General features: G+C 36.1%; 2 protein-coding genes across 8 annotated transcripts; both read left to right on the forward strand.

Annotated features, from left to right (window-relative positions):
- The first annotated feature begins 3,250 nt into the window (after positions 1-3,250).
- Positions 3,251-8,598, forward strand: LOC132847596 (caspase-6-like). 4 transcript variants are annotated; one of them, XM_060873021.1, is made up of 7 exons: positions 3,251-3,310; positions 3,745-3,882; positions 6,813-6,947; positions 7,128-7,204; positions 7,300-7,475; positions 7,662-7,800; positions 8,064-8,598. In XM_060873021.1, exons 2-7 carry the CDS (start codon positions 3,761-3,763, stop codon positions 8,291-8,293), a joined length of 879 nt encoding a protein of 292 aa, XP_060729004.1. In that variant the 5' UTR covers positions 3,251-3,310; positions 3,745-3,760; the 3' UTR covers positions 8,294-8,598. The 4 variants fall into 4 exon arrangements, with proteins under 4 accessions (XP_060729004.1, XP_060729005.1, XP_060729007.1 ...); XM_060873024.1 differs by lacking the exons at positions 3,251-3,310; positions 3,745-3,882 and adding exons at positions 6,111-6,155; positions 6,265-6,307; XM_060873023.1 differs by lacking the exons at positions 3,251-3,310; positions 3,745-3,882 and adding exons at positions 6,116-6,181; positions 6,265-6,307.
- A 1,309-nt stretch (positions 8,599-9,907) lies between these two features.
- LOC132847599 (caspase-6-like) lies at positions 9,908-13,529 on the forward strand. 4 transcript variants are annotated; one of them, XM_060873031.1, is made up of 7 exons: positions 9,910-10,150; positions 10,405-10,449; positions 11,024-11,156; positions 11,842-11,918; positions 12,009-12,184; positions 12,352-12,502; positions 13,238-13,529. In XM_060873031.1, the coding sequence occupies exons 3-7, from the start codon at positions 11,035-11,037 to the stop codon at positions 13,465-13,467; spliced, it is 756 nt and encodes a 251-aa protein (XP_060729014.1). In that variant the 5' UTR covers positions 9,910-10,150; positions 10,405-10,449; positions 11,024-11,034; the 3' UTR covers positions 13,468-13,529. The 4 variants fall into 4 exon arrangements, with proteins under 4 accessions (XP_060729015.1, XP_060729014.1, XP_060729013.1 ...); XM_060873029.1 differs by having other exon boundaries at positions 9,927-10,150; positions 11,019-11,156; XM_060873032.1 differs by lacking the exon at positions 10,405-10,449 and having other exon boundaries at positions 9,908-10,150.
- Positions 13,530-13,784: the final 255 nt, after the last annotated feature.

A 13,784-nucleotide genomic window follows, 5' to 3' on the forward strand; every position in this document is an offset into this window, starting at 1 on the left:
GTATTCTTTTTTCCTATTATAGAAGTGAATGGGGTCCACGATCGGTTATCCTCTGGCCTTGCAAAGCAGTTGAACAGGTAGCGGTGGGAGGGGCCAGGGCCAGTTGTTGACTGGTGGTGGGAGGGGCCAAGGCCTGCTGTTGCACAATGGTGGGAGGGGCCAGTGCATGCTGCTGACTGGTGGTGGGAGGGACCAGGGCTTGCTGCTGACTGGTGGTGGGAGGGACCAGGGGGTGCTGTTGCACAGTTGTGGGAGGGGCTAGGGGCCGATCTGTAACAAAAGATGGGGCAAACTCATAGTCCTCAAACACATACCTGTTAAATGGGTAAATGCCCGCAACCCTAAAGCCCGACTGGATGTTGGTAGGGGTTGCAGCCAGTGGGTAGGCAATGGCGACAATGCGTGGAATGTCATAAATTGACATGGTCTTCCCTGGGTTTTGCAGCATCCAGGCATGACAGGCAGAGCTGACATGCTTCTTAAAAGGTCCATACACTGACCTGTCAAGTGGCTGAAGCTTGTGTGAGCAGTGTGGATGAAAGGACAGGATGACCACACCATTTCCTTTGGCATAGTCAAGGCCATCCACAGAGAGATGTGATCCGTGGTTGTCCAAAAGCAGCAGACAGGGCTTCTCTGTAGAACATTTCGTGTGGCTAACAAAATGCTTCAGAAAATCCACAAAATGCTCCTCCTTCATCCATCCAGATACGTTTGCTCCACCTCTACTTCCAACAGGCCCATTTTTAAGAAAGTAATCCCTGTAATAGACTCTGGGGAAAACAAAGTAAGGGGGGATGCTGTTTCCAATGGCAGAAACAGCAGCTGCGATTGTGACAAGTGTTCCCCTTTCAGCGGATGTGAGGCTGCCCACTTGTTTGTGGCCCTTCCGAGCCACAACTTTATTTGGCCTATGTACAGTGGTAACACCGGTCTCATCCATGTTCCAAATATCATTAGGCCCAAATTTGTACTTCTGCATGACCCTCTCCAAGTTGTCGAAGAACATGGCAACATTCTCCCTGTTGAAGCTTGAGGCCCGTGCCAAGCTTGTGGCCTCAGGTGATCGGATGGAGAGAGAAGGGTGGCGCTTGATAAAGCCACTGAACCAGTCAGCACTGGCTTGACTAGTGTCACTCCAGGACTGTGGAATTTTAATTTGCTGTGACACTGAAAACTGGTAAGCCAGACCGTGCACTTCTTTGGGAGAGAGACCATAATAGATCTCAGAGGCCTTTATTATGTAATCTCTCAGCTGCTGTTCTTGGTGATCGTTGAAAATCTGGCGATTTTTTCTATAGCCAACTGGCACTGAGGAAGTGGTAGCTCCACCCTGGATGTCATCATTTGACATTTTCTGGCAGTAACGGGTCAATGTCCTGTAGTTAATTTCAAATTCTTTAGCTGTGCTACGTATGCTTTTGCCTTCTAGCTTCACCTGCCTCACAGCCAAAAGCATAATGTCTGCTGGTGTTCTGCCCCTGTCTGTCTTTCTCTTGAAGTTCCTGACCATTCTACCAACAAAGACACAATATATCACTGTCTGCACATTCTCAGTTGAAAAAAAAAAAACTAATTCTAATACTTGAGGGGTTGGTTGTCACATGTGACAACCAACCCTGCAAGCTATGAGACAACCATCCCCAACTGACTTCTTGACAAACATGCTAAGCTAGCTGCCACATGGCTTTACTTGATAGCTAAAATATGACTCAAAATAAAGCTAATACTTTTGGCTTTTTAATGAGTGTTTTGTTTTTGAATGACTAATATCCTACAAGCTCTCAACACAAAAACAACACCAACATGAAAATTTACTCTGACCCATGAAAATAAAAAATTGTCTCTTCACCTCAATGTTTTGTGTCTACTCAGCAAAATTACAAGTGCAAATGAGTAAGCTATCAAAGGCTGACAGATTGATATCAAAATTTTACCACAGCGCCATCTAGTGTGTCTGGAATAAGCAATGTGACAACCAACCCGTGAGACAACCAGCCCCGGTCTCCCCTACCACAAAGAGCCGCATCATACACATGGGCACACATGATCATCACCTTTTTTCCCTGCCATTTTGAGAGCGTACTTGACATAAATTGTTTACTCAAATGATCTTGCTCCTACTGGGAAACTTTGAGGTATTTTCATCCCACTCACATGTGCGTTTGACGAAAATACCGTATTGAACTCAAGCGAAGCGAACACGCAAAATAAAAAGACACACAAACTTCGATATGAACGTAAGAACCGCATGAAAGAGGCAAAGAGGAGCCGCGGTTTAGCCACCTCTGTCGTAGACGACCACCCCGACGATAGTGGTGAACAGGGTGAAGAAGATAACGTTATACACCCGTGGCCATATTTGCAAGAAATGTTTCTGTACATTGGAATGAAAGATTCTTCATACCGGATGAAGTGCCTCTTATGTCTACCGAAAATCACTGAAATTTTACTTTTTACTTTTACTTCAAATACTTAAGTACATTAAATATCAGAAAATGACTTTTGATACTTAAGTACAGTAAATATCAGATACTTTAAGACTTTTACTTGAGTAATATTCTAAAAGGTGACTATCACTTCTACCAAAGTCTTTTTCTAGTACGATACTTGTACTTTTACTCAAGTATTGCTTTCTAGTACTTTATACAACACTGACACACACACACACACACACACACACACACACACACACACACACACACACACACACACACACCAAACAACAGATATACAGTCATGAGATCTTAATAGGTTGAAGAATACAATTATTATTACAGTAAAATTCACATCATTAATGATTTACTACCAAAGTTACACCAAAGACTTTCAAAATCCAAATTGAAATAAAAAATGAAACTTCCTGTAATTTGATATTTTCCAGATTTCACTATTTTTCTGTACTTATATTGTCTGATGAAATTACTTTCACATAATTGATCATTTATATTCCTTTCTCTTTATTTTTCATTCATAATTGCAATAATGTAGTAATACTAATATGCATAATTATACTTTGCACATAATTCTTTGAAGCAGTATAAACTTCATTAATGTGTTAATACCTTGAAATGAATAACATAATAATGTTATAATGTATTTCACAACATTAAAGAAGTTCCTCTATAACAATATGTAAATTATTTTATAAATACATTACAGCATGTTAGGTCATCATGCATGAGACCATATAAAAAAGATTTCAGGAGGTGGTGCTAAAATATTTCAGAAAAGGGCACTCAGTAGGTGCTGCTAAAATATTTTGGCCGGACTGAGAAAAGTCACACACTTGTTTAGTGACAGGTTACAGGTCAGTTTCCATGCTTTTTATTATTATTTTTTGTTTAGTCTTGTCTTAATCGTATCATCTCAGGAAGATTTTTTTATTAAATTCTGATAAAATACTTTTTTGAAAAATTTCATTTTTTTTTTCTGCATGATGTTAGACTGTCATTTCACTGTCAGGACTTCTGCTTGGACATTCTTTTCCAGAACATTGGGGGAATTCTGGTAGTGTTGTCTGTTATGAGTCTTGTCTTACTCACCCGTTTGTTATTGGGTTAATTATTTTCTCCCTGTTGCCGTTAGCTTAGCTCGGCCCCATCTGGGTATGCCGCTATGTGGTTTTGGAATGGGATGTTCAAGAACCACATCAAGTGCTCAGTTGTCCACATACTCTTGTATATGTATTCTGTATATGTAGTCTTGTATTTAAAAAGTATATCATGTGATTATATTTGCCAGTAAAGCTGATTCACCCATGGAGTACAAGATGGACCACAAGAGGCGAGGCAATGCACTAATCTTCAACCAGAAAAACTTTCAAAGTAATTCAAGTACACGTCATGGCACAGATAAAGACAGAGACAACCTCAAAAAAAGGTAAATAAAAACAATATCTATCTATCTATCTATCTATCTATCTATCTATCTATCTATCTATCTATCTATCTATCTATCTATCTATCTATCTATCCAGCCAATAATATATTTATATATTTACAGGACACATGGAAGTCTCTGCTAAAATTCCATTAATATGTATACTAAACAACCTACTGAACCTAAATGTTAGGCTCAGTAAGCGGCTAGTTTTATGTAGTCATGACAAACCTATAAACAAAAGAACATTCTGACTATTCACTGTTGTATATTTACCACAGACACCAAGCTAGGACTCTCCCTGTAACGGCTTTATCTGATTTCTCTGCATACATAAACTGTCCTGTAGTCCCTTGACTGTCTATGCTGCACCCATCAAACCATAAAAAAATAAAATAAAATAAAATAAAATAAAATACTGCATTAAACATGAAACAACAAAAAAATGACAATCATTTTACAACTATTTTTCTACAAGTTTTCAGGACTTAGGATTTTATGTAAACGTTTACAATGACAAACGTAAGAAGAACGTGCCACAAGAATTACATAAAGGTGCGACCATCTAACTTTAACATGTTTCTAAACAATTTGTTCACTGTACAGTAAAATTGTCAGCCTTCAACCTAAATATTAATATTTAACCACAGCTGCTGAGATGGACCACACAGATGCCGACTGCTTTGTCTGCATTTTCCTGACTCATGGGGAAGAAGGGCAAATTTGCCTACAATAATGAGCTGCTCTCATTACAGACTTCATTGTCACCAAAAGAATATTATTGCACCTCAAAAGGCGGAATATATTAAGTGACGCAGTTGAACAGTCAATTCTCAAAGCTGATTTGTTGGAAGCAGAAATAATGGGCAAGCTTAAGGTAGCTTTAAGTGACTATAAGGGTCATTTAAGTGACTATATGGGTCAAATGATGATGGCTAGACAGGTAAGTCAGAGCATCTTCAAAACAGCAGGTCTTGTTACGTGTTCCCAGTAGGCAGTGGATATTACCTACCAGAGGTGGTTTAAGGACCAGTGCAACCAGATCACATGAGATCTCAAGTCAGTTTCAAACGCATATTGGAATATAAGTGATAAAACAGATTTTGTGTAACTTGTGACATTCTAGCCTACTAGATAAACAAAAAAGCTCAGACAAACACAAAACATGCCAGCAGATTTGAAGAAAGAATACATGTCTCGTAATGGAACATGCTTTATGAACAAATTAAATAATAATTCAGCCACAATAATGAAAAATGTTTACACCAAATAAAACATATTATACCACTGGCACAATCTGAGTTAGAGGTATGCACTATATCTGTACAACAGTACAGTTGACAGTTTGTGCCAGCTTTTCTCAGTAATTCTATACAGTATGTAACAAATGGTGGGTTAACATTAACACCCAAGTTTATTTTTTATTACTATTTCTATAATAACAGCTCATACACAGGGACTAGAACTGCAGACTTTATTCATTTTCTATAGATTATAAAAAACATTTTAACAAAGTAATTCTTGTAATATTTGATGTGGTGACAATTTAGTTTTTACATAATTCTTGGATCATCTTGGATTACAAATGAAATGCTGACCATCCATCTCACTCGTGGATCTGATTGTGGCACTCATTCATTCCATTAGAAGGCATTCACACAAAACAAAATCCATGTGATCTTCATTTATTCCCCACAATGTCTGAAATCTATCTGTCTCACAAAATGAAATATGTTATATGCAGAAAGAATGAATGCATCTTTAATACAATAATTACTAAATTTAGCAAATTAACATTTTTTTTTTTTAATAATATAAACATATTGGATATTTGAAAAATTCCACCTAGATGCAGATTATTTACATAAGGAAGTGGTCTATAACTGCTTTGTCTGGATCAGGTGGCAGTTGGCTTGGTTGTTGGCTAAATTATTACTAATGACTTCTCTCAGATTGGGATTGGTGAGTTGTTAGCATTTGGTGAGTGATTGGGGATTAATGGGACTTAATAAAATATAAATAAAATATCACCAGGTTAGACATGTGCACAATGTGAAAGGTAAAGTCTCTCTCTCTCTCTCTCTCTCTCTCTCTCTCTCTCTCTCTCTCGCTCTCTCTCTCTCGCTCTCTCTCTCTCTCCAGTAGGTGGTGCTATGGCTATAGTAAATTTGTTCTACACCTGGTATAAAAAGTTTTTGCTGTTATATAAACAGTGCATTCTCTATATACCTGAGCTCGTCCTCACCCTTCATTTAGTTACCTACAGGTTTCAGGTGAGGTTTCTTGTGCTGTAACTAAAGTAAGTAGAGTCTGACCAGATAATCCAGCTCAAACTTTTAACTTCCAAGTCATTTAATTTCCTCATTCTTTGGGTTTATTCAGCCAGAAGATTGAAAATGTCAAAGGCTGGTGAACAAAGAAAAAGGTAAAACTACAGAAAATTTACTGAGTATTTGTAATGCCCTGTGAATGTGTGGGACACAATATTGCCAAGAATAATGTATAATGTTCCTCTTAATTTGTGCCTCTCTAACTAAAGATTTTTCTATGTAATATACTCTCAAAAATCTGCTCAAATGTTATCATATTTGAGTGAACAGTGTTGATACAGCATTGGAAGCCACTCATGTCACAAATCTGTATAGTTGGTGGATGCAATTGCAGTTTTTTATTGAATTCCTTTCAGTTTAAGGCACTATGACCCTCGGTGGAAAGCTTGTGTATCTGATTTCACCTTGAATAAATATTAACAAGTACAGCTGATACTGCTTACAGTTTTGCCCTCTGTAATGTATTTTTCATATTAAACCTGACGTCTGTAAATATTATATTTTCATCTACATTATCCTGTATGGTCAAATAAAGAATTAAATCACCTTTGAAATCTGATGCTGCATCAGACTCGTATATTATGTGTTTTTGATTGCCAGTAAAACTGATCCAACAATGGAGTACGAGATGAACCACGAGAGGCGAGGGTTGGCACTAATCTTCAACCATGAACATTTTCAATTTGGTCGGGAACGCCGTGGAACAAAGATAGACAGAGACATCCTGAAACAAAGGTTTTAGACATTTTAGACTTTTAGTTTTGTAAGGCTCTGGTAAATTCTATCACAGGGCACAAAAACACTTTTTTTCTAATGAATATTTATAATTATGAATCCAGCCTTTAAAGATTAAACTACCTAAAACTACCGTTGTAAAAAGAAGATAAACTGAACGTGTTGCTACTTATATTTCAGATTTCAAGCCTTAGGATTTGAAGTGAACATACATGATAACAAAAATAAGACCGAGGTGCTCAAAGAAATACTTAAAGGTACAATGCTCTTGAACTTCAACATGGTTCAGAGAGCTGATTTATTTCCTATAAATTCTGTAAGATCAACAATATTAACTTTTGCTTATACACAGCTGCCGAAATGGACCACGCAGATGCTGACTGCTTTGTTTGCGTTTTCCTGACTCATGGAAAAGAAGGGCAAATTTCAGCCTCGGACGATATGATCAACATCAAGGAAATAACAGATCCCTTCAGAGGAGATCAGTGCAAGAGCCTTGTAGGGAAGCCCAAGATCTTCATTTTCCAAGTGACTACTTTTCCTTTAATATTTTACAAAACTGTATTAAATGTACCAGCATTTCATTACATATGCAGGAAATGCTACAGATATTATAATTTGGTTATGCATATGATAATGATTGAATGATCTCTAATCATATAATTCCAAACAAATATTCAATAAAACAAACAATTTGTGTTTTTGTGAATGTAGGCATGTGCTGGTGAGAAATATGAAGATGCTGTAACTGGCATGGTAGGAGGGTTTTCTGATGATACAGAAGAGGACTTACCATACATCTACACCATCCCAGCAGGGGCAGATTTCCTCATGTGTTACTCTGTAGCAGAGGGTTAGTATGGAACAAAAAAGTGATTGAAATTCTGGCTCTTATCAGCGGGTCAGAGCTAAAAGTACATATGAAATATTTTTATTGCTTATCCAATGTGTTATGAACGCACTGTGTAGATATAATTCAGTGGAGTTGCACATATAAAGTCTATCTAGCTCACTTTTTTATATACATAACCCTGTTTATAACTTATTGGTCATATAGATTCAGTGGCTGATCATATTTAAATGAAATCACTGATTTTAATATTTTTTTCTGTATAGGGTTCTATTCCTTTCGCGATATCAAGTCTGGAACATTCTACATTCAGGATTTATGTGAAATGCTGGAACAGCATGGCTCAACGTTGGAGTTTACCGAGCTCCTAACACTAGTGAACCTGAAGGTTTCCCGACGTGATGCTAAAATGGGACTTGGAAAAATGCCAAAAAAACAGATGCCCTGCTTCACCTCCATGCTGACTAAAAAACTCTACTTTAGGTGCAATAAATAGTAACCAGTAACAGCCAGACCCAGCGTGTTCACCATTACTACAGTGCATTGGTATTGTTCAGAACTCTACTATTATCATTAATTGCTTTGTAATATTTTGCAAGGAAAATTGTGGTCTTGTTGGATTTCTGGTTTGATCTTGAGCTGGGGTTATTGTTGTTGTGTTTGTGTGTTCTCAATCTTATCAGATTTTCTTTCACTGCACTAAAACATACCATTCAGTGATATTGGCTACTATAACATGCCTATAGTTATGGATGAGCATGTGCACATTGTGCCCTGTAATGGACTAGTGTTTCATCTGTAGTGAATTTTCTGCTGTTCCCAGGAAACTTTAAGGATTCACGGTGAACCTGACCATAATAAAGCTGTTACTAAAAAGGACAATGAATGAATGTATCTTCATGAGATCTGTGAATGCAACCGTAAAAGTGATGTACAAATAAAAAAATATAGATGTCTTATTAACAAAGCTAATAAAGCACTGACCTTTTATTTAAAGTACTATCTGACTACAGCATGAACATTTCTTTCCTTTTCACTAATTCGAATAACATTTGGATAAAAGGCATTTAGAGGAAGTCACTGATGTTGTTCAACAAGCTAAAGCACTGAAGTATTACACAGTGTGTTTATTGTAGCAGTTAATTTAATTTTCACTTTCATAGTGCAAAGGTCTTTGACAACACTCACATAGACACACACACACACACACACACACACACACACACAAAACAACAGATACATAGTCATGAGATCTTAATAGGTACAGTAGAAGAATACAATTATTATTACAGTAAAAGTCACATAATTAATGATTTACTACCAAAGTTACACCAAAGTCTTTCAAAATCCAGAGTGAAATAAAAAAAGAAACTTCCTGTAATTTGACATTTTCCAGATTTCACTATTGTTCTTTACTTAGTCTGCCGTAATTGATCATTTATATTCCTTACTCTTTATTTTTCATAATTGCAATAATGTAGTAATATCAATATGTATAATTAATTATACTTTGCACGTAATTCTTTGTGAGCAGTATAAACTCGAGTAATGTGTTAATACTAAGGATGTACCGATACCACTTTTTCTCTTCCGATCCGATACCGATACCTGCGTTTGCCGGTATCGGCCGATACCGATCCGATATCTGTGTTCTTTTCTACCTTTAAAACTAAAGAATGTATACAACTCGCTTAGTTATTAAGATTTATTTGTTTCTGGCAAAGAAATACAAAAATGCCCATTACTGGATGAAAAATGAAAACACAAGAAACCTTAAAAAAGTATTAATGCAGTAGCAAACAGTACTTTTTACAGTTAGTGGTATAACAATCTAAACCATATATACTGTAATTATTAAATTAAATTATTTTCTGAAGAAAAGGCAATATTTTAAAGTGAATCTTAAATTAGAACAATGCAAAATGTATGAAACAGTAAACCTTGCACCCAAATGAGCGACATGTTTAACGTGCTGAGGTAAATGGAGCTTGCTAAAGGGCGCCTGCTAAACTTGACTCGGATCGGTGCATGCAGTTAATACCTTGAAATGAATAAGATAATAACGTTATAATGTATTTCACATTATAGAAGTTCTTCTAACAAAAAAAATGGCTTGTGAATTCATTCGTAATGTGTTATACTGCATTCTTAAGAGATTATAATCACATTTCATATTATGTTCATACATAATGATAACAATATGTATAATAATTTATAAATCCATTATAGCATGTTAGGAAAGTTTGTAGGATCGTGCATGTGACCCTCGTACAAAGGAGGTGGTGCTAAAATGTTTTGGCTAAAATGTTTTTGACCGAGAAAAGTCACACACTTGCTTAGTGACAGGTTACAGGTAAGTTTCCATGCCTTTTATTCGTTTTTGTCTTAGTCTTATCTTAATCACATCATCTCAGGGAGTTTTTTTGTTCAGAATTTTTATATTCCTGTAAAGCTTTATACCGACTTGTTTTATAAGTGTCCTGCTATAATAAAGAGCAGCTACAGCAAGTGTCGTATGAATGCATTTACAGCAAAAGGTAAATCTGCTAATCTGCTACTAACAGGTAATTTAAATCTGACATTTATTTCCTTATCCTGTGTGTGAAGGACCTGAAGAAACAGAATGTCTCGGCCGAGTGCAAAAAGAAAACGGTAAAATGATTGATGTAGTTTTAATTAAAAAACTACCTTGATTAAAAAAAGAGCCTTGAGCCTTTCAGTGCAAGAGCCACTTAAAAAACAAACTTTTAAAACTGTCAGGATTAAAACTGTCAGCATTATGACACTATTTCTTTAACCTATGAAACTAGAGGTTTTCACTTTTATTTGTTTGTATATTATATAATATTTTGAACAGTATTCTCTCTAACAACAGCATGAATCCTATCGTGTTTGTGTTGATATAATATCCATGGGTTGTAGAACTCGTTAGACAAGACGACGAATACATATGTGAATGTTCCCATACTGTTCCGGCATGACAATGCCTGTGTATAAAGTGATCTCCATACAAACAACAGCACTGACCTCTGCATCAACTCACAAATGCTCTTATTCTTAAATTGACACAAAAAGCAACAATGGGAAGAACTTCATATTGATGTATTGGGATGGGATGTTCAAGAATCACATCAAGTGCTCAGTTGTCCACATAATCTTGTATATGTACTGTATATGTAGTCTTGTATTAAAAAAGTATATTATGTGATTTTATTTGCCAGTAAAGCTGATTCACCCATGGAGTACAAGATGGACCACAAGAGGCGAGGCAATGCACTAATCTTCAACCAGAAAAACTTTCAAACAAATTCAAGTACACGTCATGGCACAGATAAAGACAGAGACAACCTCAAAAGAAGGTGAATAAAAACAATATCTATCTATCCAGCCATCAATATATTTATATATTTACAGGACACCTGGAAGTCTCCCCTAAAGTTCCATTAATATGTATACTAAAACAACCTACTGAACCTAAATGTAAGGCTCAGAAAGCTGTAAATTTTATGCTGTCATGACAACCCTATAAACAAAAGAACATTCTGACTATTCACTGTTATATTTACCACAGACAGCTAGCTAGGTCTCTCACTGTAACTGCTTTATTCTTGTCAGAGTTGTACTTACAGAAATACAGTGTTGTTTATTGATTTAATTATTTAATTATTCATTAACCGGCTTTATCAGTCACATTTCTTTGCCAGCTACACATGTTCATACCATAAGACATGGTGTTATAGGGTGTGTCCCAAAGTCAGGTTGTGTGAGCAGTGTGTATTTGCATTGTAAATTGTTGATGAGCACATGAGAGAGAGAGAGAGAGAGAGAGAGAGAGAGAGAGAGAGAGAGAGAGAGAGAGAGAGAGAAAGAGAGAGAGAAAGAGAGAGAGAGAGAGAGATCTGATTTCTCTGCATACATAAACTGGTTTCCTGTAAGTCCTGTAAATTGAGTGTCCAGGCTGCATTTTCCCCCAAAAAAACTACTGCATTAAACATGAAACAACAACAAAAAAATGACAATCATATTACAACTATTTTCTACAAGTTTTCAGGACTTAGGATTTAATGTAAAAGTTTACAATGACAAACGTAAGAAGAACGTGCTACAAGAACTACATAACGGTGCGACCATCTAACTTTAACATGTTTCTAAACAATTTGTTCACTGTAAAATTGTCAGCCTTCAACCTAAATATTAATATTTAACCACAGCTGCTGAGATGGACCACACAGATGCCGACTGCTTTGTCTGCATTTTCCTGACTCATGGGGAAGAAGGGCAAATTTCTGCCTACGATGATATGATCAAGATCGAGGAACTAACTGATCTCTTCAGAGGAGATCAGTGCAAAAGTCTTGTAGGGAAGCCCAAGATCTTCATCTTCCAGGTGACTCTAATGTCGTTTAACACCACTTTAATACAGTAAAGAAAACCGATCAAACACATCAGTCATTTTATTCCATGTGAAGGAAACATATATATAACTAACTACACAGACAAAGATGGTGTAATTTTGTTATAAATATGATTATCTGTGAATCTCTGAAAATGAAGGCATGTGCTGCTAAGAAGCATGAGACTCCTGTAACTGGCATGGCAGGAGGGTTTGCTGCTGATGAGGATGATGAGGAGGTGGAGGAAGCAGCTAACATCTACACCATCCCAGCAGGGGCAGATTTCCTCATGTGTTACTCTTCAGCATTGGGTGAGTATGAAAGAAATGAAAACTATAAAACTCCTATAAATTTTCTTTACTATATCAAGCTTTTGCAATGGCATCAGGTTAAAGGTTTCTTGATGGTAAATTTCCATTTAAATCTCTTATGTAAAGCTGACAAAGGTATTAATTGACTTGCAGGACTAAGCCCACTGTCTTTCAAGCATTACAAAATAGTAGAGGATTTAATTTTTATGAATAATAAATAATATGCCCCAAAACAAGCCAAGGGCATACTGATACCGTTTTATTTATAATTCAATATATGGCTTGGTACCTAATTATTTGTCATCAATTATATCGAATAAAAAACAAAAATAACAGTCTTCTTTAAAAAGGAAGAGGGAAAATTATTTTATATTTAATGCCTTACCTGCCTTCTGCACTCCATTTGCAGACTTTATTTAAGTTAACTTTATTTATACAATGCAATTTAAGTTGCATTGTAGATAATTTTAATTATGTGTGTTTTGGAAGTTTCTATAATATTTGAATTTTATTTTCTACTTATGTATTTATCTTTCTTATTTCCTCATTTTTTTTTCAATATGTTTATTGTTGTTTGTATTTTGCTACCTTCTTGAACAGGTCACTGATGTAAAAGTGATTTTATCTTAATGAGTTTTAATCCCGGTTAAATAAAGGTTACTAGATGCTAATAGAAGTTATTAGGTTCCTTGGCTGAATCTATTTATACATTGATTTTTATGTCTCCTTTAATAGGATTTTATTCCATTCCCAATAAGGAATCAGGATCATACTATATTCAGGACTTATGTGAAACACTGCAAAAGCATGGCTCAACCCTGGAGATCACTGAGCTCTTGACGATGGTCAACCTGAAGGTTTCCCAACGTGACATGTACCCAGAAGGTAGAGAAGAGAAAAAAAAACAGATGCCCTGTTTCACCTCCATGCTGACTAAAAAACTCCACTTTTCCAAGAACAAGTAAAAAACCAATTCCAAGTGCATTACATCTACTCACTTACCAATAAACAAAGATACTGATAGGAATGTAATGTGTCTTTTTTTTTTTCAAATTTTATCACCATTTTCTTCATCCTCATGAGCTGATGCCTTAAAATAGTTCCAAGTTTCAGATACTGTACTGATAAACAAAAGAAAAAATGGAAGTAAAAACAATTACAATAATAGTTGTAGACTATTATTAATAATAGGCATGTCATAGGAAATCATTAATTAATATTATTCAACTAGTTCAGGGTTAGAGAGCTCAGGTGTCATGTTTATTCTGCATAGCTAGTGTTG

This window comes from Tachysurus vachellii, chromosome 6 (assembly GCF_030014155.1).
Source record: "Tachysurus vachellii isolate PV-2020 chromosome 6, HZAU_Pvac_v1, whole genome shotgun sequence".
Taxonomy (NCBI): Eukaryota; Metazoa; Chordata; class Actinopteri; order Siluriformes; family Bagridae; genus Tachysurus; species Tachysurus vachellii.

Excerpts from the sequence above, each read along its gene's own strand:
- LOC132847596 (XM_060873021.1), top strand. The coding sequence starts at position 3,761 with ATGGAGTACAAGATGGACCACAAGAGGCGAGGCAATGCACTAATCTTC. Across the intron at positions 3,883-6,812 it reads AGAGACAACCTCAAAAAAAG|TAAAACTGATCCAACAATGG; the intron begins GTAAATAAAAAC and ends TTTGATTGCCAG. Across the intron at positions 6,948-7,127 it reads AGAGACATCCTGAAACAAAG|ATTTCAAGCCTTAGGATTTG; the intron begins GTTTTAGACATT and ends CTTATATTTCAG.
- LOC132847599 (XM_060873029.1), top strand. The coding sequence starts at position 10,421 with ATGTCTCGGCCGAGTGCAAAAAGAAAACG. Across the intron at positions 11,157-11,841 it reads AGAGACAACCTCAAAAGAAG|TTTTCAGGACTTAGGATTTA; the intron begins GTGAATAAAAAC and ends ATTTTCTACAAG. Across the intron at positions 11,919-12,008 it reads GCTACAAGAACTACATAACG|CTGCTGAGATGGACCACACA; the intron begins GTGCGACCATCT and ends ATTTAACCACAG.